Here is a 26,520-nt window from a genome sequence, read left to right on the forward strand (position 1 = left end):
AAATAAGAATTGAACCCAACCGTTGTAAAGAACGCAGACCATTTTAAAATTTTTGCACACTTCACTTCCTATTTTCAGTATGAAGATAATACAGAGAGCGCAACTACTATTGCGCTATTTATGATCCATCCAGAAACAGAAAGTATGAGAAATCTACAAAGAAAAACTGTTCTAACAAATCCTTGAATTCTTATCTGAACTAAACCAATCTTTGCAAGTATCAGCATTTCTAAGCACAAATCTGCCAAGTAACAAACAATAATTGATAAAACTTATTGTGCTTTTTCATTTAATAACTCAAAAACACTAAATCATTTCCACATTTCATTCAACAGGAAATACCATCACCAGCTCTGAAATACCACCCTAGAAGATGGCCCAACTCCCAGTTATCTTTGCAGTACGGACGGACGGACACACACCCTTTTCTTAGTTTAATAATTTGAATGGTTAGTGCCAAAAAAGACCTCTCTTACCACTTCTGTCTGCAGCTCCTCCTCGCATTATTCTAGCCACTACAATCGCACCAGTATGTTCATCCCTTTTAATAGTAGCCCCCTTTGGGGAAGAAAAAAAAAAAAAAGAAAAGAAAGATTTTGGTAAGTCTTAGCATGATTTAAATGCACTGGACTAGAAAACATTTAAAATGTAAAACTGCAAGCTGTAATGATGTATACTGTAGTCCAAAAATAGAAATGGCACCTGTTCATAAAAATGTTATGACATGAAATATAAGTAATTAATGAATATTACATACATATTTTTGTTGTTTGTATCAGGTTGATAGATATCTGTCTCTTGTTCTATCTTATACAATCGGTCACTTGTTCAATTCTTTTCAGGAGGCTAGCAATAACCCATCCATTTTGTACAGGTGTGATATTTGTACTCAGGACATGCCTACACTGCAGTAAAACACCTGTTGCTGGCCTATGTCAGCTGACTTGGGCTCGTGGGGCTTCGACTGCGGGGCTATAAAATTGCAGTGTAGACATTCAGACTTAGGCTGGAGCCTGGGCTCTGGGACCCTGTGATGGGAGCAGGTCCCAGAGCTCAGTGTTCAGCCTAAACCCAAATATCTATGCTGAAATTTGATAGCCCCACGGCCCAAGCCATCTGACACAGGCCAGCTGCAGGTGTTTTACGGCAATGTAGACATATCCTTATTATGCATCTGAGGGAAACATGAAAACAATATAATTTTGGACTTTAATATTTCCCCTAAGTGTACAGGGCTATACTATTTGTATAGTCAGCCTCTAGACTTACACTTGTGTACTGCTAAAAATTGAAAAACAATATATATATAGTAAAGTTCTTGCATAGAAAGAGGCCATGTTGCCAAACACACAAAATGTTTTTTGCGCATCTTTAGCTAACATTTATGCCTTTAAAACAAAACACACACACACAAGCGGCTACTTTGTTTTTTCACAAAGGAGTCTTTAAGAATCATCCAAGAAACAAAGATTCTTAAAGAATCCTTTGTGAAAAAACAAAGTGGATCATTGCAAAGAAAATTCTTTAGAAAATTTCAGGTGTATGAGAGGTGTCTCAATTTATTTAGTTCTTGTACCTATTTCTTAACTGTGAAAACAGTTATGACATATACAGAAAATGTCTCACGTCTCATTCAAAACTGAATTTTGAATGAAAAACCCATGTTTAAAGAAAATAAGAAATGTTGACATTAAAGAATTATGTTTTCCATAACTCCCCTCCCCTTTCTAATAGATTAAGGACAGCACAGAACAACATATATTGATGTATAACATTGAAATATAAAATGAAGAATTGTTAATGGTAAGATGAAAAGCTTCCAATAGCTATATTTTTAATTATTTGTAATTATGCATAGTGAATGGTACTGATGAGGTAACACTTAGGCCAAGATTTCGGTGGCATAAACGTGGTTTTGCCAATTCTTCTTTTACATAAAATTGCTGATGTGTTTAAAACATTACTGCTGACAGAATAAAGGTAACATGTTGCGCTGGAAGATGTAAGTACAAGATACACAAACATTTAATAATAAATACCACCCGCCTTTTTTTCTGGGAAGACCCAGGGCAGGATGACACATAACAACATGACCCAGAAACTGCAAAACCAGCTGGAAAAATACAGAAGTTGAGCAATTGAAGCTTGTGCATGTGCAATGTGTAGGTTACCTAAAATCCAAAGGGCTTATGTGCTAAAAGCCAAATGGATAAAGACTAAGTAATCTGCAATGTAGAAACCCGTTAAAGACCAAAGTGAACATGGCCCCAAACTGAAGAAACACCAGACCAGAAACTGAAGAATGAGACTGAAGGACCAGACCAAGGGATCAGAGAAGGCAACAATTATCATGGAAGGTGGAAGAACTTCCCGGTGCCCCAGAATGCAGTAACTTGGGCCTGACCAATTCTGTCTGGTCTGTTATTTGCCTGGCATACACGTATATCCAAACACTATAGGTGACAATAATTCTGTCTGAAATTGTATAAATAAAAGCCAAACTTGATTACACCTAAATTGGGTGGATTTGTGACTCCGTGTCCCAATTTTTAACACTTGTTGACCCTATTCTGTGGATACGACTTCAGGCAGCATGGCTAACTGAACTGGCAGTTTTTACAAGTGTTAAACATCTATTTTTTGGAAGAGGTTATTTGAACACTAACGAACACTGGAAAGAAAAACTGTTGGCAGACATTTTCAACTTTTCACAGTATTAACTGTCTAATGTTGACTTGGTCAATGCACCCTTCCATTATTTGCAATATTGCTGCTGATCAATCAATGTTATAACTGTCCAGGAATCTAACGGTCACTCTTCCAGAAAACATTCTACCTTTTTCATTAGTGAATCCGCATTTATTTATTTTCACTTCTCACTCAAAATCTCAGATTCTGAAATGTGCATCAGTATCAACTGCTTAGTGTGATCTTATCAAAGAAGAGTTACAGTTGAGGTCAGAGTAAGTTGTTTATGATAGATAGATAGATAGAGATTTTTCTTTTCTTTCTGCCTTTCTTAGTTTGTCATCAAGAAAATAAAGCAGAGTAACACGTGCATCACTGTTTCAAATGTGAAGTACTTCAGGAGCACAAAGGTGGGAAAATGTACACATAAGTAATAGGTGTCAAATGATTTGTACGTGTTTAACATTTTTAATGGTTGTGAGTAAAACTTACCTCTAAAAACTCAAATCTAAAATAAACACAATATTTCAAATGCCAAGTGGGAGATTGATTTGTATTTGTTTATTACACACAGGCTATATTTGCTGTGAAAAAGAAAATTCCCTAGAAAACTAATCACCACCACATGTTCAGAGTCTCTTTGGTAGAAATTCTGACAGTAGCCACCACTCTGTAGTAAAATTCTGGATCTGTGTATTGCACACAATATTACATTTTATATTTATTTGTATGAAATCCTATCTCTAAGCAGTGCATTCTTTCTGTAATTTGCTAAAAATCTGCTTTTATATTTTTATAATATAATTATATTGCTATGACATTTACTTGAGTTCTTTATTACGATTTAATTTCAGATGAAAATATGACTGGGAGTTAGAAAAATTACGAGGATTTTACTGCAATTATTCTAGCCAAAGTTTTAAGTGAGTATTTTTTATACAGGAAGCAAATACTACTCATTTTATCAGTTTATATAGCCCTGTAGTTGAAGCCCCATGAGCCACTCAGAATCCCATCCACTGTGTCAGCTGACTTGAGCTCGTGCTTGTGGAAAAATCACATCCACTGCTACATTAATACATCTACTCTATCTCAATCCTAAACTCTGGCACCACAGTAACAGATGTTAGTCTGAAGCTTACTTACAATAATTGGACACTAACCAGGTGTCACAGGGCAGTCCCATGTGGCGTGCCGTCCTGTGGCAGGCTGCTGCATGACAGGCATGCCTGCCTCAGTTTCCCCTCTCAGGTTACCCAATAACTTTCAGGCAAGAAAGTCTCAATACTATCCTTCCTTGGGACCAAATTATTAAAAAACCTTGTGCAAATGATCCAGAACATAAGTCTCCAAACATGCAGCCCATTTTTCACTGCAGTGCAAGCAGTAATTAAAACTTAAGCTATCTCGTCTCTGGATGCCCCACATATGACACAATGGTGACTTTGACCACAGCCAGACCCTCTGACAGTCCTCCTCTGTCCTTGTACCAGGACAGCCACCCCAGCCCTTGCAAATGGAGTGCAACCTTACTTTACCTGAGCAGGAATCCTCCCACGGCCTCTGTTGGGGAGCTTCCTTCACTCCCCCTGGCCCTCTTACAGTTTCTTTGGAGTATAGCTCTTCGGCTTGGAAGATGTCAGAGGGTAAGCTCCTCTACTGCTCCCCTGCCTTCAGCCCTCTCCGTCCCTTGATTTGGACTCTCCGGCTTAGAGCCTGCAGGCAACCCCTCTGCGTCTCCTTCTGCCTTCAGCCCTCTCCAGTCCTCTGGCCGTGGCCATCTGGCTTGGAGACACTAGCCAACAAATGCCTTTCACTGCTCTTCTTGCCTTCAGCCGTCTCCCAAGAAATACCTTCTGCTTCCTTCTGGGACCTTCCTCCACTCCTCCAAGTCTCTGGCAGCTCTCATCTGCCCCTGGCTGAACCAGTCTGCTCTGACTTACTGGGTCTTCCTCCCACACCCAGGTGCCCTGATCCTTTGTAGGCCAGATGCTGCCCTGTCCTTTTAATCTGCCAAACTGACAGCACCTGTTTTGTCACAGGGAAGCTGAACCTACTTCATTCAGAGGCCAGCCACTCTGCGACATCAAGGTTTAAGTAATAAACATTCTTCCTGAACAATCCACCATAAAATTAAATCAATGGTGAAGTGCTTTTCTCAATAGATTCATAGACTCCAAGGTCAGAAGGGATCATTGGGATCATCTAGTCTGACCACCTGCATAAAAGAAGCCAAAAACTCTCCCAAAGTAATTCCTTTTGAACTGGATCATATCTTTAAAAAAAAAAATATCCAATCTTGATTTAAAAATTGCCAATGATGGAGAATCCACCATGAACCAAAATAAATTGTTCCAATGGTTCATTACTTTCATTGTTAAAAATATATACCTCATGTCCAGTCTCAATTTGTCTAACTTCAACTTTTAGCCATTGGATCTTGTTATACCTTTCTCTGCTAGACTGAAGAGCCCATTATTAAATATTTGTTCCCCACATAGATACTTATAGACTGTTATCAAGCCACTCCTTACCCTTCTCTTTGTTAAGCTAAATAGATTGAGCCCCTTGAATCTATCACTAAAAAAGGTTTTCTACCCTTTAATCATTCTTGTGGCTCTTTGAACCCTCTCCAATTTATCAGCTTTCTTCTTGAATTGTGGAACCAATTTAACCAACACAGCCTTCTTTCTCAATTGTGAGATTATGCTTATTTATATATCTAGTAAAGTGTTCTTAAGTCAAATAAAAATACAAGACTTCTCCGATACAACTATCCACACAGCACACAGGCTGCCACCCCTCATGCAAAAAGATAAAAAAGGAGGAGGTTTTACACTCTTACTCTAAAAAGAAAAGGAGTACTTGTGGCACCTTAGAGACTAACAAATTTACTTGAGCATAAGCTTTCGTGAGCTACAGCTCACTTCATTGGATGCATTCAGTGGAAAACTGAATGCATCCGATTAAGTGAGCTGTAGCTCACGAAAGCTTATGCTCAAATAAATTTGTTAGTCTATACGGTGCCACAAGTACTCCTTTTCTTTTTGTGAATACAGACTAACATGGCTGCTACTCTGAAACTCTTACTCTAGAAGTTGAAAAGCTGAGTTCCATTAAACCAGGATGGAATCTGAAAGTCATAACCCAAGGCCTTCTTCTGAGAATGCCTAGCTATTTTTCCTATGATGTTTAAATCTAAGGATTGTTAAAATCACTACAACTAGCATGTGGGGAAAGAGGTGATCAGGTAGCCAGGAACCTTAGCTTAAAGACCAAGGACAACACTTAGAATTGACCCTGGAAGCAATGGAAAGCCTGTTTGCTGAAGAAGAATGGGCGTAATATGTTCTGTGCAACTAATACCACCAACACCTTGTCTTTGCTATGAAAAAAATGGTGTGTTTCTAACTCAAGTAAGCTAACTTGAAGTAAAACCCCAGCGAAGACAAGAAACGCCCAACCACCCCATTAGGTATAAAACTTGATCAGAACTGCAGGGTGATGTACAACTCCAGAGGAGGAAGGTGTATGCCTTGGAATGTAGAGGTGGGCTGTATTTTCTCCAGAGACTCTTCAACTTCCATTGACCAGCCCCTTGCTCTCCCCACCCCCATTAATTTAAGCCTATGCCCAGGCTTTTTGGAGCCTCTTGCTCTTGTTAGCTGCTCCACCCTTCCTCCCTGTAGTTTTAGTATAATTGCTGTTTTAGAATGTTGCGGGTCTAACCAACTGCCTGTTTTGGGGTCAGGAAGGAATTTTTCCGATTGGAGCCAAGTACTTGGAAGCTTGGTGGTTTTTTGTTTGTTTGTTTGTTTGGGGGGGCGGGAGGTAGGGGAGATTTGGCCTTCCTCACAGCATCATGCAGCACAGCTGGGTTAAATAAGAGAAATTACTGTTTGGCATTTGTAGTAATGTTTAGTTCATCACAACTTGCGGTCAGCATCCATTAAGGACAAAAGCCAAAGGGCCAGCTCCCAAAGGTAAAAGAGACCTGGGATTTCACTGTACTTATTGAAGAAGGGACAAATATTTTGAATCATAGCAGATTAGGATCGGAAGAGACCTCAGGAGGTTATCTAGTCTAATCCCCTGCTCAAAGCAGGAACAACCCCAACTAAATAATCCCAGTCAGGGCTTTGTCAAACTGGGCCTTAAAACCTCTAAGCATGGAGATTCCACCACCTCCCTAGGTAACCCATTCCAGTACTTCACTTAGTGAAATAGTTTTTCCTAATATCCAACCTAGACCTCCCCCACTGCAACTTGAGATCATTGCTCCTTGTTCTATCATCTGCCACCACTGAGAACATCTTAGCTCCATCCTCTTTGGAACCCCCCTTCAGGTAGTTAAGGGTGCTATCAAATCCCCCCTCACTCTTCTCTTCTGCAGACTAAATAAGCCCAGTTCCCTCAGCCTCTCCTCATAAGTCACGTGCCCCAGCCCCCTAATCACTTTCCTTGCCTTCCGCCGGCCTCTCTCCAATTTGTTCACATCCTTTCTGTAGTGTGGGGCCCAAATCTTGACGCAATACTCCAGATGTGGCCTCACCAGTGCTGAATAGAGGGGAACAATCACTTCTCTCGATCTGCTGACAATGCTTCTGCTAATGTAGCCCAATATGCCTTTAGCCTTCTTGGCAACAAGGGCACACTGTTGACTCATATCCAGCTTCTTGTCCACTGTAATCGCCAGGTCCTTTTCTGCAGAACTGCCCCTTAACCAGTCGGCCCCTAGCCCATAGCAGTACATGGGATTCTTCCATCCTAAGTGCAAGACTCTGCACTTGTCTTTGTTGAACCTCATCAGATTTATTTTGGCCCAATCCTCTAATTTGTCTAGGTCACTCTGGACCTTTGTAGGTCATTGTCCCCTTATGGTACCCTCTACTTCCTTTGTGGGTGGAGAATGAGATTATTCAGAAAAGTGAACTGAGTCCTGGGGGCAGGCTGAAAAGAGCATACCCTGAGATATGGGTTATATGGTGGAAGCCCTCTAACCTGGCACTGGACCCACTTAAATGGCTGATAGGAGAGAGATAGGGTAGGCAGGGGGAATAGTGTCCCACCTCAGCGTTAATATATTTGCAGCCTTCTGTTTAAATCTATCCCTGTGTATGTCTTCATTTCCCTATATGTTATGATCAATACGAATATATCTTTTATTCGTAAGGAAGACAAGGCCCAAGTGAGCATGCAGCCACTATAGAGCACTAGTTGAGTCTTGTGACTGGCCTTCAAGGCTAGCCCATGTACTACACATTATAAAAAGGCAAAGTGGTTTGAAAAACAAGGGTTTCTCCTACTTGTCTCCAAACCTTGCCCATTATAGTTTTTAAAAATATCCTCAAATATCAATTAATTTGTTTTTAAACGTATGAGTACTTCTGATTTTGCTGAAATACTAAAAAAGAAGCTTCTCTCATGTTACTGCAAGACCTGCCTAATCCAGGTGGTGTGTATAATCTGGCAAGAGCATATATTCTTATGAATTGTTGAGCCCCAGCATTTTCAGTGGCACATGCAATGCAGCATCTCATACTGTGCTTTAAAAAGCAAAGACAATTAAGGTTGGATCTTGGGAGTCTGGAAAATGTTTTTAGTGTTGCTAGCCAAAGGAGAGAGTTAGCCAAAACGGGACATATATAGGTGTAATAGCATAGTTCAATTTAAAATATTTTTTAAAAGGGAAATAAGGAGTTTGGAAACCATATAGAGATCAGAGATTGAGAATGTGGTTAAAGGTACAGCAAATGCAAATGGACTGAAACATTAATGCAACTTCTCCAGGAGCCAGACCCTTTTTTGTTTACTTTTATGTCACTTGGTTTCATAGAGATGAGCAGTACTACTCCATCCATTCATCTGCTGGATACTGCTGGTTCCAGAATATTAACAAAATAAGCCCTTATTTTTCAAGGATTAACAACAAATCAAAACAAGTTTGGCCTGTAATATAGGTTAAGAGTAAAGAAGGTCAGAGACTTCAGATTTATTTTGCATGCTTTGCCTGTTAAATAAAGGTGTATAGCAATCCGGCAATGTATGAAAATGAATACTCCGATTAACCACATTTTTAATGTGGCCCATAGCCTATTTGTCCCTTTTAAATGTTAAATTTCCACACAGCTTCAAAAAACTAGTTTCTTTCACTGGTCATGCTTGTTACTACCTGTTAATCCTATCTAGCACAAGTCAATCACCTTTTCGTTGCTGTGTGTTTGTTTACACAAATCCAACATTAACAATCCTAAATTCTAAGACAGTAAGGAACACTGGCACTTTGCAATGTCTGGTCAGTGTATTCCCTTTCTCCATAATGATAGGCATGCATAAAAATTGCTCCTGAAAAATACACTGTACTTGATAAACATTTCACACACGTTTCCAGGCATCTCCCTTCCAGCATTACTTTTTCAAAGTTGATATTTTTTATAAAAACAGCAACTTACATGAATAAGCATAACATAAAATCACAATTTTTCAGACCATATTTATTACTGATCACTAAAACCTGCTACATGTTAAATCTGGCCCCAAAGCAATTTGAAAGTGTTTTAAAAGGTTAAACTTTATGAAAATGGTACAAATGTTGAGATTTTATATTTTTAAGCTTGTGTGACACAAAGCTATTGATATAGACTCAGACAGGTCAATGATGTTTTCAATTAATACTAAAAACAAGTTATTTAATTTGAATTTTATATGGCATACTTAATTTTTCACACCTCTCAGAATTAGAAGTAGATACAATTTCTCTTCTTGACTATTCCTGACACTAAGTCCTAATGTAAGTTTCTTCTCTAACAGAAGGAATTCATGTGATAAAAAAATGAAAAGCTTTGTAAATAGGCATGTGATTTAAATAGTTGGAAAAAAGATTTAGAATGTTAATACCAAGTAAAATGTTTCCATATGGTCAAACTTTTAACTGTACCTATGGGCCCCCAGAGTCAGTCAATACTAAAATTGGTTTCTTGTTGACTGACGCCAGAGATCTGTCAAGACTGAGGGCATTACTGAGATATCAGCTGAGACAAGCTACCACTGTATATCTAACACAGACATCACTCTCTCTCCACCATCCTGGGTACAGAATTGCAGCTCTTTAAAAGTAACTTTTACAGATATTTCTTCAAGATTTCTTTCCATTAAACAAACCTTTAGCATAACCCAAAACAAAGAATTTGCAAGTTAGCGGGGGGAGGAGGGTAATTAGCTATATATTACATAACATGACTGTCTACAGCAAATCAGTACAACAATTTAATATTCCTGTAATACATACTTGGTTTAATTTCATTCTTCCAGATATTCCCATGAAGCTACCAATTTTCTGGTGTTTTAATCCAAACTACAACAACACACAACTTACATTTGCCCAGACTTCAATTCAAGGTATTTACAAATGTGTCTCATGCTCCTTTTCAATATACCAAAAGGTCACATTCTCAATATTAATGCTAACAAGAACAATTTGTGACAAACATCTACATTTCACTGGGGATTCCCTATCATCTTTGCTCTTCAGAACAAGCTCATAGTTTAGGTTCAAGATTAAAAATGAATATTTCATTAATTTCAGTGGCCTGCAGGTGGTGTTAAAACAACCGTGAAGTAAGAATATCAACAAGAAGCTCACCCATTTGAATTACGTCAGTAAAGTGAAGGTGGAATTCACAAGTGCATTACTCAGCATTCTAGAAAAACTTGAAATGATTATTTACTCATATTTCCAGGTAATGCTAGCCATCTTAATCATTTTCATAACTATTAAAGAAAGCAACAAAAGGAAAGATAACTTACCAGTGGTTCCCTGTTTTTGACAAGTCTGATTATTTTTACTGAGTCTTCCTCCTCATCAATATCATCAGGGATGGGAGGCAATACTGGATCATAGTTCTTCTGAGCAACAGTATCATGTACAGAAAGCATAGCCTGAAAATGTCAATGGTCAACATAAATATTAGTCTGAAAAGCCTATAAAATAAAAAAGGAAACAATTCATAATCTGAGTGCTGCAGTGTCATAACAATTTCTGTATAGTGCCTGCTATTTGTTTATGCCATTTTAATAGTTTGTTAAACAATAATAAACCAACCCAATAAAATAACTATTGTTAAGATCCACAATGCACATAGCTACAAATTGTGGGTGAAGAAAGGGTGTTTTAAACATAAGTTAGGATGCTGAGCACTTAGTACTATTATTCCAAAATTACAAAAGTTGTAGTCTGGAGAAAAAAAGTGTTGAAGGAAAATTATTGTTTCTTCTGATATAAATTCAGGTGTATCACTGTCACATGGAAGTTCTTAAACACAAAAGGGCAGGGGTGGCCAACCTGTGGCTCAGAAGTTAATATGCGGCTCCTTGTATAGGCACCGACTCCAGGGCTGGAGTTACAGGCGCCAATTTTCCAGTGTGCCAGGAGATGCTCACTGCTCAAACCCCGGCTCTGCCACAGGCTCTGCCAGCACTCCACCCCTTCCCATTCCCTCTTCTGAGCCTGCTGTGCCCTCGCTCCTCCCCCCTCCCTCCCAGAGGCTCCTGCACACCACAAAACAGCTGATCAGAAGGTGTGGGGAGGGAGGGGGAAGCACTGATTGGCGGGGCTGCCAGAGGGTGGGAGGCGCTGAGAGTGGGGTTCGGGGGGGGGGGAGTGGAAGACCTTATGGGGGGCTGCTGACGTATTACAATGGCCCTTTGGCAATGTACATTGGTAAATTCTGGCTCCTTCTCAGGCTCAGGTTGGCCACCCCTGCAATAGGTAACGCCATAGTCAGACAAGCAAGATAACTAACTTCTGCCCTTTCTTCTGGAGTGTCAAATGGTGTGGTGATAACTGCTACAGAACTATCCTTCTAACAGGGAGTCAGATGTTAGCAGTTTCTTTGCTCCTGGTTCTTCCACTCCTTTCATTCCAGTTCCAACAGCATAAATCACTTTCTCACAAAATTCCTCATTGAAATTGGAAAACATACATGAATAAACCAAACCCTTAAGATGTATCAGTACATGTCACTTAATTTTCCAGTTAAACCTATACATTATAGCTGGAACAACAGCAACAACTATGGCTGTCTAATTTTTTATTATTATTATTTTACTATAAGTCTCTATTTTCAGTTGCTTATACATTTCTGAGTGTTTCATATTTTGGCCTAACATTTTTGTGGCCAAATATAACTTTTTTTTTTGCAAAGTTTCAGCCAAAAAAAGTGAACTGTTTTTAAGAACGAGTAGCCTGAAAATAATACATATTCCCAACCATTTTAAAAAATCCTACAATTTTAAAAATTAAACCACACTAGTGCTGAAATTATTAGGATTATAAAGTTGAAATTTTGCACTGAGTCCTAATTGAGGAGAATGGCATTTTATGGGCACATAAGAATGGCCATACTGGGTCAGACTGATGGTCCATCGAGCCCAGTATCCTGTCCTCTGACAGGATGCTTCAGAGGAAATTAATACAACAGGGCAATTATCGAGCAATTTATCCCCTGTCATCCAGCCCCAGCATCTGGAAGTCAGAGGTTTAAGGACATCCAGATTATGGGATGTATCCCTAACTATCTTGCCTATTAACCATGTCTGGACCTATCCTCCAAGACCGTATCTAATTTTTTTTAAACCCAGTTATACTTTTGGCCTTTACAACATCCCCCAGCAACAAGTTTCATAGGTTGATTGTATGTTGTGTGATGTACTTCCTTATTTAGTTTCAAACCTGCCACCTCCTGATTTCATTGGGTGACCCCTGGTTTGTGTGTCATGTGAACGGATTCCTTATTCACCTTCTCCACACTATTCATGATTATATAGATTTCTATCATATTACTCTTACTCATCTCTTTTCCAAGCTGAACAGTCCCAGTCTTTTTACTCCCTCCTCACATCGAAGTTGTTCCATACCCTTAATCATTTTTCTTGCCCTTTTCTACACCTTTTCTAATTTTAATATTTTAGATAGGGCAACAAAGACTGCACGCAGCATACAAAGGGTGAACTACAATAGATTTATATAGTGGCATTATGATATTTACTGTCTTATTATCTCTCTCTTTCCTAATGGTTCTTAACAGTGTTAGCTTTTTTGACTGCTGCTGCACACTGTGGATAGTTACCTGAAAACATCTGCTCAATGACTCTAATATTGAATTCAGCCAATATGTGACAATCTGAAGACAAAGTGAAGGGAACTTAAATTTAGGAAAGGGTTAATTAGGAATTCCATAACTTGTAAAACGATAAAAGAAAACTACTGAATTTGTCTGATACCAATTCTCTGGTAATTTAATGGGACATGGGTAATGTTAGACAAAGTATGTAATTACCTCCTTCTTGTTTATAATCTACACAGACTTCAAGCTGTGTTTTGTCAGTGATTACATGGATTCCATTTTTTTTAAACAAATCATAGATATATAGCTTCATATCAAGGCCAGACAGAACCACTGTAATCATCTTAAACTAACTTCCTGTATAACATAGGCCACAAACTCTCCCAAAATAATTCCTTTTGAACTAGAGAAGATCTTATAAAAAAAAATCCAATCTTAATTCAAAAATTGCCAGTGATGGAGAATCCACCACAACCCTTGGTAAATTGTTCCAACAGTTAATCTCATTGTTAAAAATGTATGCCTCATTTCCGGTCTGAATTTGTCTAGCTTCAATTTCCAGCCATGAGATCTTGTTATACCTTTCTCTGCTAGACTAAATTTGTTCCCCATGTAGCTACTTATAAACTGTGCTTAAGTAACCCAATAATCTTCTCTTTTTAATCCAAATAGATCTAGCTCCTTGAATCTATCACTAAAGGGAATGTTTTCTATTCCTTTAATAATTTTTGTGGCTCTTCTCTGAACTCTCTCCAATTTATCAGCATCCATCTTGAATTGTGGATACCAGAACTAGAGACAGTATTCCAGCACAGATCGCACCAGTAACAAATACAAAGGTAAAGTAACTGCTCCATTCCTACATGAAATTAACGTTTATGCATCCAAAAGCATGAGCTCTTTTGGCCACAGTGTCAAACTGAGAGCTTGTCTTCAACTGATTACCTACTACATCCCCCAAATCTTTTCCAAAGTTACTGCTTACCAGGATAGAGCCCCCCATCCTGTAAGTATACCCTACTTTCTTTGTTCCTAGATGAATATTATGATAGACCCAGGGAAGTTGGGTACAGCACAGCAGTCGAAGGCAGATATACTAGCCACTGGATAAGCAGTTTTCTGTTCTCTGACTGACCAGAGCAGGGGCTGCTCCATGCTAGAATGGACACATGACTCCAATTAGCCTGCAAAGAGTCAGTTGAAGCCATTAGGCTAATGAGAACACCTGACTCCAATTAACCTGCAAAGAGTCAGGTGAGGCTGTTAAGCTAATGTGTAAACCTGACTCTAATTAAGGCCCCTCTGATACTATAAAAGGGCTCACTCCAGTCAGGCTGAAGAGAGCCAGGGGAGAGAAGTGTGGCTGAAGGGCTGGGTAATGAGTGGTAATCCTCAAGCCACTGGAAAGAGAGCCCTAAGGTAAGGGTGAAGAAAGCGTTGAGAGAGAGAAGCGGGAGAGCTGTGGGGAAGTGGCCCAGGGAAATGTAGCAACTCTGGAAGTGAAAGGTCGGCTGTCAACAACTGCTGCCATTAGGGTCCCTGAGCTAGAACCCGGAATAGAGGGCGGGCCCAGGTTCCCCCTCAAACCGCCACTACCTCCTGGGAGGGGAAGACAGGCCCCTGTCAGGACAGGAGGCTAAACTGTTCTGGAATAAGCCCACAGGGACAACAGAGACTGTGGGAGTTCTCTCACTGACCTCCTTGCTGGCTTATGATGAAATGGGCTCAATAGGCTGTGACCCTTGCCTCTAGAGGGAGAAGGGCTATGTAGAGGGTCACAGTGAACCTCTGAGGCTAGCATAATCCACCAGGAAGCGTGGGACCCACTGAGACAAGGTAGGAGCTCTGCCACAATCTAGAAGGAGAAATCTTTGGCCATTAGAGGTAAGGACAATAAGGATTTTCCTAAGAGTTCTTAAAAAAACAGGCTCAGGAGCTTGCTGGACCATTAATGTTGATTTTCAGTAAATCTTGGAATACCAGTAAAGTTCCAGAAAACTGAAAGAAAGCTAATTTTGTGTCAATATTTTAAAAGGGTAAATGAAATGACCCAGGTACTTATAGGCCTGTCAGTCTGACATCAATTGCAGGCAAGATAATGGAACAGCTGATATGGGACTTGATTGATAAAGAACTCTTACTAGTGGAATGGAGTGTTATATGACATCATCATCTGCTCCCCCCCCCAAATACAGAACAGAAATATTAATTGAACACATTTGCCTTTTCTACATTATTATTGACAATTTTACCATTTCTATCTAGTAATGAACCAATACAGCAACAGGATTTTTGTTGTTCTTGTTCCTAATATACTTAAAGTCCTTCTTACTGCCCTTAATTCAGTTGGCCATAAATTTCTCTTTGTGTCCCTTTGCTTCCTTTATTAATTTGCCACAATTCCTAGATTCTGATTTAGAGTCATTATTATCAAAGTCATGCTCACTTGTACCTAAGCTATCACTAATGTTTAGTTGTGTCATCAGTTCCTCGATCAAGATGACGAGGTCCAATATAGAATTCCCCCATGTTGGATGCAAATTTTTGTTAGGAAATTGTTCTCTCTACTATTTAGGAATTCCATGGATGTTTTAGTACTAACAGCGTAAGACGTTCCGTCATGTCACTCAAATTTAAGTCCCCTGTTATTACACATTTTGTTTTCCTACACATTATAGATGGGTGCTTAAGGAGCCACTCATCCTGTTACATTGTGTGATTTGTTGGCCTGTAACAGAAACCACTTAATAACCCATCTTGTGCTTTATCTGTTAAGACATTGAGCATCCAAGATAATTTTCTTCTAAGCTATCAGTGACTCAGAAACAATTAATGCTGGATTTATCAAAAGTGCCATTCTCCATCTCCTTTTGCCCAGTTGATCCATCCTAAATAAGTTTCAGAGTAGCAGCCATGTTAGTCTGTATCCGCAAAAAGAAAAGGAGTACTTGTGGCACCTTAGAGACAAACAAATTTATTTGAGCATAAGCCTAAATAAGTTATAACCATTGATTTAAATCTCCAATCACGTGAATCATCCCACCAGGTTTCAGTAACAAATATATCAAATTTATGCTCACGAATTTCAATTCCTCATTTGTTACCCATGCTAACACTGGTGTGCAGTCAATTAAATAATTTCTCCTCTTTATGTCCCTTGATTAATTTTATTTTCAGCTTCTTAATTTTGTACTAAATGAGTCGTCATCATAGTCATGTTCCTATTACGCCTCTGGCGGTTAAGGGAGTGACAAAGCTCCTCCACTCCTGTCTGTTTCTGGCAAGTCTTTCAATGGTTCCCCAGCTTTGCCCCAGGTTTTTCAGCTCGGCTTCCACAGCTCTTCGCCATATTGTTTTTGGATGGCCCCATTTTCACTTGCCTTCAGGTGTCCATCTTATTGCTACTCTGGTGATGAAATCAGTTTCCATCCAAAGCACATGACCGATCCATCTCCAACACCTCCTGGCAATGATGGTGCTCAGATCCTTTTGGCTACACTGTGTCAATAGATCTTGGTTTGAGATTGTTCTGGGCCAAAAGATACACAGGATTTTTCTGAGGCAGGTTGTATGGAATGAAGACAGTTTTGACATGTCAGACTTTCTCATTCCCCAGCATTCTGCACTATAACAATGTTGAAAGTACACAGCTCTGATAAATCTTAAGTTTGGTTTTGGTGTTGTATTTTGATGATTTCCAGACTGTATTTAAGCTCCTGACAATGTTCCTGACTTTATTGATTTTGTTCTGGATGTCCTGTCTTGTTCCACCACCCTGGCTAATGGTGCTGCCCAAGTATGTGAATGTTTCTACATTGGTGAGAACATAATCCTCTATCCGTACTGGTGAGGCGATATTAAAGGTCATGATATCTGTCTTATTGCGGTTGATTTTCAGTCCAATTTGCTGGTTGAATGTGTTGAGTCAAGTTGTTTTTTCTTGTCTATGGTGTCGGGTATGTGATAGGAGAGTGACATCATCTGCGAAGTCCAAGTCTTCAAGGGATGAGAAGTATGTCTATTTAATGCCTCTTGGCATGTCTTCTCTTGTACGCTGCATTACCCAGTCGAAGGCAAAGTTGAAGAGGATTGCAGACATGACACACCCCTGACATACTCCTGTTCTGACTTCAAAACTGAGCTCACTCTGAACAACACTCCATGTAAAGTTGAAATAGAAGCTTTTCATGATGCTGATTATAGGAAAAGGAATTCCATATGCCCGCTGAATGTGCCATAGGCTGATCCTGTGAATGCTATCAAAAGTGCTAAATGAGTGCTCTGAGACAATCACTTGGACATTCTTCTTCTGCACTCCTGTGTTCCCTGAAGATGTGTATTACCTGTGAGATGTCCTGTGACACAGTGTCATTAGTGCCAATATGAACTATCACCAGTGGATCCTTGCCCATCAACTTCAGAAGCCTATCCAATCTTAGTGTGACATCTTGTGTCTTGACTCTGGGAAGACAACACACCGTCCTGCTGTCCACCTGTCCTCTAAAGAATGGTATTTCAATTCTTCTTTGTACAAAATCCCCAACAAAGCTCCTCTGTCTGCCTTGGATTGTTTGAGATGTCTTTGTAGGCAAGGTTGATTTTCTTACAGGTCAAGCAGCCATCCACAGGTGTTCCCCGTACAACTCACTGTTCCATTCAAGATCCTGATGGATCTTGAGAGATATCTTCCACTATTTCCATTTTGAGGACCTATTATTGATTGGAAACTTCTACTGCTGTTGAATCCTTCCTGGTCCTCTTCTTTCTGGTGGCCAGAGCTTGCCTATTCTCATCTACCTCCAGAAGTGTAGAATGACACCTCATCCCCTTGCCTCTGGTAGTTATTAGTTGCCAAGCCTTGTGTCTGATTTGCTCTCTCTGGTTCCTTGGTGGATAGCAGCTCTATTTTTCCGTCAGTCTAGGGTATTGATGTTTCCCAACCAGGTTGTCCAGGAACTCTTCAACTTCTCCAATTCTACATAGTGTCTCCAGTTGCCCTGCTAATCTAAGAATATTTTCTTCCAGTACTGCCACCAACTTGCACTCTGTACACAGGAAGTCCCTTCAGGCTGGAAAGAGAACATGGAACATCTGTTGCAGATCACAACCACTGTTCCATTGCTGGCCTTGTGGAACTGAACATAGAGCTATATCTGGTAGGAAGGACTCTCACACTCCCTCTCTTTCAACTCCCTACAAAACTAACATCCCTGCATAGACCCCATGCTGACAAAGCAACCAAGGAGTTAATGCTGTAATCACCAGCCAGCACTGACTAGCATTTTCACAGCAGCTGGAAGAATAAAAGAGCTGAAAAGAAGAGGGGTGAGATGGCTGCCAGAGGAGCAAGCACGCTGGAGAAGGAAAGTCCTACCAGCAAGCTGGTGAGAAACCACCCAAAGACAACACCTGAGAGAAGGGATGACCGGCTCTACATTCTGAAGAAGCCTACAGAGCCAACAGAAGTAGGAAAGTGCTCAAGGCACATCAGGAGTTGTTGTTGAGGCTTGATTCTGCCTGTCTGATTTTAGGGCCCTGGGCCAGAATACATTGGGGTGGGTGGACCTGAGACCCCTACTGATTCCCTCAGAAACCTAAGAACCAAAGGGGTTTCTAGATTCCCTAAGGACCAGCTAACCCCACCAAGTATACAGAGAAACCGGCACACCCCAGTGGGACAAAGACTAACACCCTTTATAGCCCAGAATGGACTCACACAGGGTCTCAGGCAAGAGGAGCTAACTGACTGCCCCACCAGATCGAGCAGACTCTGTGTAGTGCCCAATCTCACCAGAGGGGGCACTGTCGCATTAGCATACCATCTCAAACTACCCTTTCAGCTGCTTCTGTTCATGGTTCTCAAGTTTGCCTACCAAGTGACTTTTTATGCCAAGTCTCCCTGTTTAACTCAGTCCATCCCTCACCAGCAGGGAGCAATTAAACATTCAGAGCAAACAGTGAGAATGATCAAAAATCAAAGGATCAGAGCCACACAGCTCTTACCAAGACACCAACAAGCAGACCTGTTTCAGCTGCATACTGAGGAGTCAACAGCCCACCTACAGGACCCAGGTATGCAGAACTCACACACAGACCAAATGCACCATTCACCAAGTCCTGCTGCCTCAAAGTGGAGAGTCCACACCACATTCTCAGCTCCTGTTAGCTATCTCTGATTATGGCTTGATACTTTGGGATTTTTTCAGGTGGATGTGATAGTAAACAGCTGTTGTGCTAGTTCCTCAACAATATGAGCACAGCGGAAGACTATATCTGCTGCAAAGAGTTATAACTTAGTGGTTTTGATTAAGATTCATTAATTTTATAAAACACAATGACAAAAGACAAATAGAAAAATCATGTTACACTGAATATGCAATACATGAAAAACAAATCTGATGTGGTATGATAGAAGCTTCTTTAACAACTTCTCTGAGAAGCAGCATAACATACTTGTGCCTTCTTGCTCTTGATTAATGTGTTCATCTTGAGTGTTAGATAAATACCAAGCATTTGACAGAAAGAAATGTTATCACTGTAGACGTAACCGTATTTTAAAGAACTTTAGTAAGATTGCAATGTCCAATGTTTTTATATAGAACATAGGTTTCAGTAGCTCTGAGTGAAAAACATCTTTTATCATCAAAAATGTCATTGGCAAGGACAATTTCTGATATCCAGAAGTGCAGTTTAAAGTTATTTTGTCTTTACTTCAGTTATTCAACAACCTACAAATCCACTAATTTCTCAAAGAAGAGAGGAAAGAAAGATAAATGTAAACCTAGAAAAAACACTATCAACTACTAGTACGCAAGGTCTTTAAAAAAAAAGGGGGGGGGGGGGGAAGCACTATGTAGAATATCTCCTCCAGAGAACTTTTTCATAGTTTAAAATATATATGAGAAAAGTAACATATAAAGAATACAGAAACATTTCTGCAACAACTTTTCTGTTTGTTCTTCTATTTAATTTAAAAATATACTCATCACAAGAAAGCATTATAAAAACGGATGTACTGAACATGACATAAAAGTTTGGGACTTCTTTAAAAGCACACTAATGTAAGTGCCAAAAGGTCATATCAATTAAGGGAAACCAATATGAACAAAATCCCTAGGAAAGATCTACCTCATGCAAACTGACCACATTGAGTTTTACTTTTTACAACATTTTAAAAAGAACTGAAAGATAATAGTATACTCTGATGTTCTTATCCATCATAGGAAGCTGTGAAAATTCTGAGAACTTTTTACACAACTCTTCAGAGTCATGCACAGAGTCTAAAATCAAGATCATGTACGCCTAGGCACCTCTGGCAAAAAGATTTTGTTGTAGCTAAGTTTTATGCTTATGATTCACTCATGTAAACATGGTCCATATTTAGAACTCAAAAGAAGGTATGATTCAAATTCCTACACTAACTAAACATAAATATTGTTCAGCTAAATTCTTAGACATGATCGAGCTGGAAATGAGTACTTTAAAAAATTCTCTGGTAACTAGTGCAGTGCTTTTTATATTAAAGCTGACAATGATCATTTTACAATTCAGAATTTATGACTGGCACTTGGAATAAGAAAACCTAAAAAACTCATTGCTGCCTTATGAATTCAGTGCCTTCTAATATCAGTTTTTATCTTTTTCCCCTTAATCAAAAATATTCCTCAATTTAAAATTCAAATTTAACTTTACACTGAGGAAATGTTTAGCAGTGTAGTTCACTACACTAGAGCATTCTGGAAAATATTAAGAGCTAAATATAAGAACAAACAAAAGCCTCAACAAAAACAAAAATAGCCATCTAATTTGCAATATTACAATAATTAAAATTAGACATAATTAAAGCCTGGATGACAATTTTGGCTGCCTCTACATAACTCTACAGAGTTTTTACCATGTTAATCTTTCACTGGTGCCAAGATATCCAGCAGGAGAGATCAGGGAGATAAGACAAAATACAGGGTTGGATGGAAGGAAACTCCTTAAGTTTGGACAGACTTGTGACATATTTGCATAAAGTTAAAACTGAGTCGATGAGGTCATCCAGAGAGGGGCTCTAAAGGGAAAAAGAAAATGAAAAAACCGAAGACTTATGAGACTGGCAATGAGATGAACCTACCAAGAGAGCCACTGAAGGAGCAATCAAAGGGAGAGAAGGAGAATCAGGAGAGGACAGAGTCTCACAAACCAAAAACTGAAGAGAGGTTGAGGAAAATGATGATGGAGTACAGGCCCAGAGATCTGGTCAGGAAAGGTCATTAGAAAACTTGAGAACAGTTTTGGTGGAGTAAAGAGAAAGGAAGTCAAATAAGCAGGGATTCAGGATGGAGCTGGAGAAGAATTCAAAAAAGAGTACATAACACAACTGAGTTAAGAGGTGAAGTAAAAAGGGAGATGGAGGTATAGGTAAAGAGGGAAAGATTTGGAAGTCAGAACTCAGAGGATGATGGTCAGGACAGAACAGATTACAACTACATGGTGAGGGAGATGAGAAAAGAGCCAGAAAGAAACATAGGAAGAAGGTTTAGATTAAAGCAGTATAGGGCCTTAGGCCAACAATGACATAGGCCCACCCCCTTCTTGGCGTGGAAGTGTCAAGGAGTCCCCATCTCCTCCCAGAGTGTGGTAGCAGTCTGGGGCTCCATTTTCTAGAGAGGCAGAGATGGGTGCAGGGGGTCCCCCGGTACTTAGGTGTACCTTCTTTGGCAGGTGAGCCATGAATGCTGTGCTCTATTCCTCTTGATATACAGTCCTCTCATGTGGTAGTATTGACATGGCTCCCCACTACTGCTGGATGTAGAATCACTTCCTTAAGGTGAATGGACAAGTTCACATTTCTCAGAGCTATTGTTTCACCCTGTCTGCAGACTCGGACAGACATCAATGCCTCTATTATACTTGGGTCACATTTTCAAGTATACCTTTCTAAACTTAAGGGCTACAAACGTACTGTAACCAACCCCTCGGCAGGGTGTCACAGTGAGAGTTGTGGTATGCCAGCTTCTAGTAGCATAATAGGTTATACCACATCCTGAGAAGCAAATGCTATAGGCTCTTCAATCTCTAACCCTAAGCGGATTCCTTAGATCACTGATACTTCAAATAACAGAGAAGATTTCTTTACTAGGTCTCCCAGAAATAAGCTGCAAACACGGTAGGCAGACTTGTTTTAGTTACAACACAGAAGAGATGATAAACTCAACAGTTCCTACTGTACTCTCTACAGGCAGTCCTGTACAAGGGCATAAACGTTGGGCTCCTCAGGCCCAGTGCAAAGGATACTCACTCCAGACCACCCGCTCCTGGTGGCAATCATACACTGGTCTGAAGATCACCCAACCAGAGTTCAGTCCTTTTGAACATCACCTGTACTCTCATTCAAGCCCATCTTTACAATCCCCCCATTTGTAAGCCACTCCTGGTTATCTGCTGCAGTTGCTGCTGCCCCCTTCTAGCAACAGTGCATACTGGCCCTGCGCTCAAGCCCTTCCAGTCATAGCTCTATGCTTCCAGATCTCAAGCTACCAGATATCCAGCCTACCCTCTACATCCAGCTCCAAAGCTCCTGCTCACTCACAGTCTCTGGCTCCCTCGTGAGCCAGACTCCCTCTAATATCTGGTTGTACTTCTCTTTCCTATGCTGGAGGTATTGTGGAACCCGCCGACAGATAGATGTAGCATTGGGAGTTTACACAATATGTACCCAGCAGGTACATTACACCATTTTAACAATGAAAGCAGAGAATTCCACTGTAATCACATGATGCAAGGAACTGGTGTCCTAGATGCAGGCCAATAATGCATGTGCCTTAACTCAGCTATGGCAGGAAGCAACAAGATCTGAAGAGAAGCCCAATTTCCCCCCACCCACTATTTTTCCTCCACCCCATTGTTGGGGACACTGGGCATGGCCACTAGGTAACTTGAGGGGATGGAAGACCACGAGTGTTGATGAAGCCCCCTCGCACTAGGCCCAAGTATCCTTGGGCCCCCCCCCCCGCCTGGAGGCACTCGCAGCAGTTATGCACACTAGGCCCCAAGTGTCCTTGGCCCCCCCGCCCAGCGGCACGCACAGCAGTTATGCTGAGGATCTGCAACAATATGTTGCAGAGTCAGACTGCCTGAAACTAAACAAGGCTAAACAGGGCAGATATGGAAGAACAATGCTGAATAAAGCAGCTTTATGTATGGTTTAACAGACGGTACAGAGAACAAGGGAACTAGCTGGTAACTGGATTGGCTGGCTATATGGCTACTTAGGGCAGCTTGCTATTGGATAAGTATGCTGAAGAAAGGATGTATAAAAGCCTGTGTAACTTCCTGCTCTGTGTGCAGGATTTGAGATTCTAATCTCCCTGTACCTTCTTTGAAGCTTCAAATAAACTTTTCTGCTTCTCCACCCCGTTGTGATTATTGGGTGACACATACTGGGCAGCGAACCCCCTGCTGTTGCTCGCCTCTGGCACTGGGTGCTGGCAACACCATTCTTTTGTGAATGTAATTACATTTGGATGAGATGGGAGACAAAAAGAGCAGCTGTATAAGCCGTATCAAAGGGAGGAATCCAGATTTCTGAGAGTGCCAGGAAAAGGAGGTAGGAAAAGAAAAAGCAGTGGATGACAGTAATCTTCTTTGAGATGTTGAAAGTATTCTAGAGAGAGAAGATGATGGAATGGAAAGGCAGGGATGGACATATGGTCTGAAAGGGAGGAAGTGGAGATGGTGACAAGGAAAGGTGCAGGAAATGAGACAGATGAAGTTGGCACAAATACTACTGAAAGTGAGGAGGAAGTGAACATCAGATGTGTATTTGACAGCATATGGGAATGAGAAAAGGTGGAGAGAGAGAAGTGGAGGTGGTGAGATGAGCAGCAGCAAGAGGAGGGTAAAAAGGGACAGGAAGAAAAAGATTGCAGAAGAAGAGGAAGAAAGACTTAGAGAAAGGAGACTGACACAGGAGAAATTATGAGAGACCCAAGAGGGAGTAATAGCAGAATATCATTAAGTCCAAGCAACAAATAAACAGGCAAATCAGCAAACACTGACTAGAATAATCAAGCATAGTAGCTGAAGCAATCAATTAGGCTGAAGAGCCAAGACCAACACAGCAAAACAGCAGAAACAAACAATGAAATCAAGAAAAAAGATGAATCACTACTATGCTACTCAATTGTATAAAAATATTTAAAATCCATACTGTACATGTGGTTCTGTATTCTTAATATCTATAGTATATTAATGTTCTTGGCATAGTAACATGTCATTTAGGTCAATATTAAGTATATATTACTTTTTCCTCTTAACCATGGTGGATTTTTATTCCTGAATATATGGACTTCCTTTCACAAAAGGGTAATTTCCTTGCCTGAAAATGTAGTTTCAGATCCACCAATCTGAACTGATGGGTTTACCTGTAGCTGTTACTCAGGCAGTAACAGCCAATAGAAGGTTAGACTTTTCACGTCTTCAGACTCCCACTTCCTCTTGCTCATTGCTTGGAACCCCAGGAGACACTTCCAAAGTCTAACTATTCTCACTGTCCATAGAAACTTACAGCCAGTCCATGCCATCTGGTATAGGTGTTAATATTCTTCCAGATGGCAGCCCTATGATTTTTCCTCAATTGTGGCCTCTGCCTTTTCTGCTCACATATGGCTATTATGGCAGAGTAAGCCCTGATTTTAAACCAACAATGAAGAATTTCAGACCAGTATGCCTCTTAAATTCATAACCTGACTCATGTAGCCAAAGTGTTCTTGACAGTTTAATCCCCTCCCTCTCCTTAAGTATCTTCCCAGAGCACAAACAGATGAGCTGTATGCTGGAAATGATGTTCTGAACAAATGATCATCCTTCTAATATTTGGGCAATCCTTCATCAGCTCCTTTTTTGAAGAAACAGAGGTAGAATGAAGTGATGGCTACCTCCTGACGAAAAATAAGTGTCTTTGTAGAGATAGCATATATCTTTTGTTCTCTGACCTAAATCTCTTGAAGACTGAATCTGAAAAAGATAAGAAAATATTATAGAAAAATAAGAAGCAAAGGTTGCATGCCCTTAAGACAGCATGTCTCTCTGAAAGAGGAAAATGTCCTACAGATTCCATTCAGCCTCCATATTGACTAAGTCAAACTATGAGGCTTGAGGACACAAAATAAAAGCCATTGGAGGAGCTGAGCCGAGTCTGAACTTATTCCCTCCCAAAAATCATTAGGATCCTCTTTTCCCCCAAACACACACATGAAGTGCAGTTGGAGAGAAGCCACACAGGTTGTTTTGAATGTATCCCAGAGATGCCCAACTAATAACATTTGAGTTCTTGGAGTCCTACTATTCCAGGAATTGGAGGGTAGCAAATGTGAACCCATCTTTAAAAAAAGACACTGGGCATGATCTTGAGATTTACAAACCAGTAAGTTGGACCAGGTAAAATGACTGCAATGGTAAGTAAAAATAAATTATAAACTACCAAAATGAGCATAGTTATGATAGGGACAAACCAGTATATTTAAAGGAAAATCCTGCTTCTCTTATAAAAATTCTTTGAGCATGTCAACAAAAGAGTGGACACAAGAGAAACAGTTGACATGATTTATATGGACTTTCAAAAAGCTTATGACAAACCCCGCACATAAAGGTATTAGCAGGAGTGTTGTAAGCAAGACAAGTAATTCTGCTGCTCTACTCCGCACTGATTAGGCCTCAACTGGAGTATTGTGTCCAGTTCTGGGTGCCACATTTCAGGAAGGATGTGGACAAATTGGAGAGAGTCCAGAGAAGAGCAACAAAAATGGTTAAAGGTCTAGAAAACATGACCTATAAGGAAAGATTGAAAAAATTGGGTTTGTTTAGTCTGGAAAAGGGAAGACTGAGAGGGGACATGATAACAGTTTTCAAGTATGTAAAAGGTTGTTACAAGGAGGAGGAAGAAAAATTGTTCTTCTTAACCTCTGAGGATAGGACAAGAAGCAATGGGCTTAAATTGCAGCAAGCAAGCTTTAGGTTGGACATTAGGAAAAATTTTCAAACTGTCAGGGTGGTTAAGCACTGGAATAAATTGCCGAAGGAGGTTGTGGAGCCTCCATCATTGGAGATTTTTAAGAGCAGGTGAGACAAACACCTGTCAGGGATGATCTAGGTAATACTTAGTCCTGCCACAAGTGCAGGGGACTGAACTAGATGGTCTCTCAAAGTCCCTTCCAGTCATACGATTATGGAAAACTAAGTAGTCATGGGGTGAGAAAGACAGCAATGATATGGGATTAGCAACTGACAAGAGACAGAAAAAAAGCAGGAAAAAATGGTCAAAGTTCTGGTCTGGACTAGTGTTAAATATATATTCCAGTGATCTGGAAAAGGGGAAAATGGCGAGGAAAGATGGGGGCTATAGGATATGGCCTTCTGGGTGTGAGACAGGAGACTGCTGAAGAAAAGGGTAATCACAAACAGAATGAAAAGGAGACCATTAAGTATCACTGACAGAAAGGACAATTTAATTAATATCTGTTTACTTGGATAGTCATGTCTCCGTAAAATTACTATGTTTTTCCATTTTCATGAGATGAGCAGAATCGCTACTTGATCAAGATGTGATTTTACACTGCATGATGTTTCTCCTCCTAAACTGCCAAATATTTTCTTAATGTTGCCAACCATTTATGTGCTATATGAATACCATCGTTAAATGCATGTAATTCAGCACTCAGTA

The 26,520-nt window shown here is 40.2% G+C and overlaps 1 protein-coding gene across 6 annotated transcripts in view; it reads right to left on the minus strand.

The window, feature by feature from the left end:
• The window catches only part of MPP7 (MAGUK p55 scaffold protein 7), a 340,212-nt gene that overhangs the window by 88,165 nt on the left and 225,527 nt on the right, over positions 1-26,520 (minus strand). For all 6 annotated transcript variants that reach the window (XM_084620415.1, XM_084620414.1, XM_084620412.1 and 3 more), the window contains 2 exons: positions 10,495-10,626; positions 477-558 (listed from right to left, as the gene is read on the minus strand). In XM_084620415.1, the coding sequence (XP_084476541.1) occupies positions 477-558; positions 10,495-10,626 (214 nt within the window). The remainder of the gene's footprint in view (positions 1-476; positions 559-10,494; positions 10,627-26,520) is intronic.

The sequence above is a fragment of the Lepidochelys olivacea genome (genome assembly GCF_965140295.1).
Source record: "Lepidochelys olivacea isolate rLepOli2 genome assembly, chromosome: 2".
In the NCBI taxonomy this organism is placed as follows: domain Eukaryota; kingdom Metazoa; phylum Chordata; order Testudines; family Cheloniidae; genus Lepidochelys; species Lepidochelys olivacea.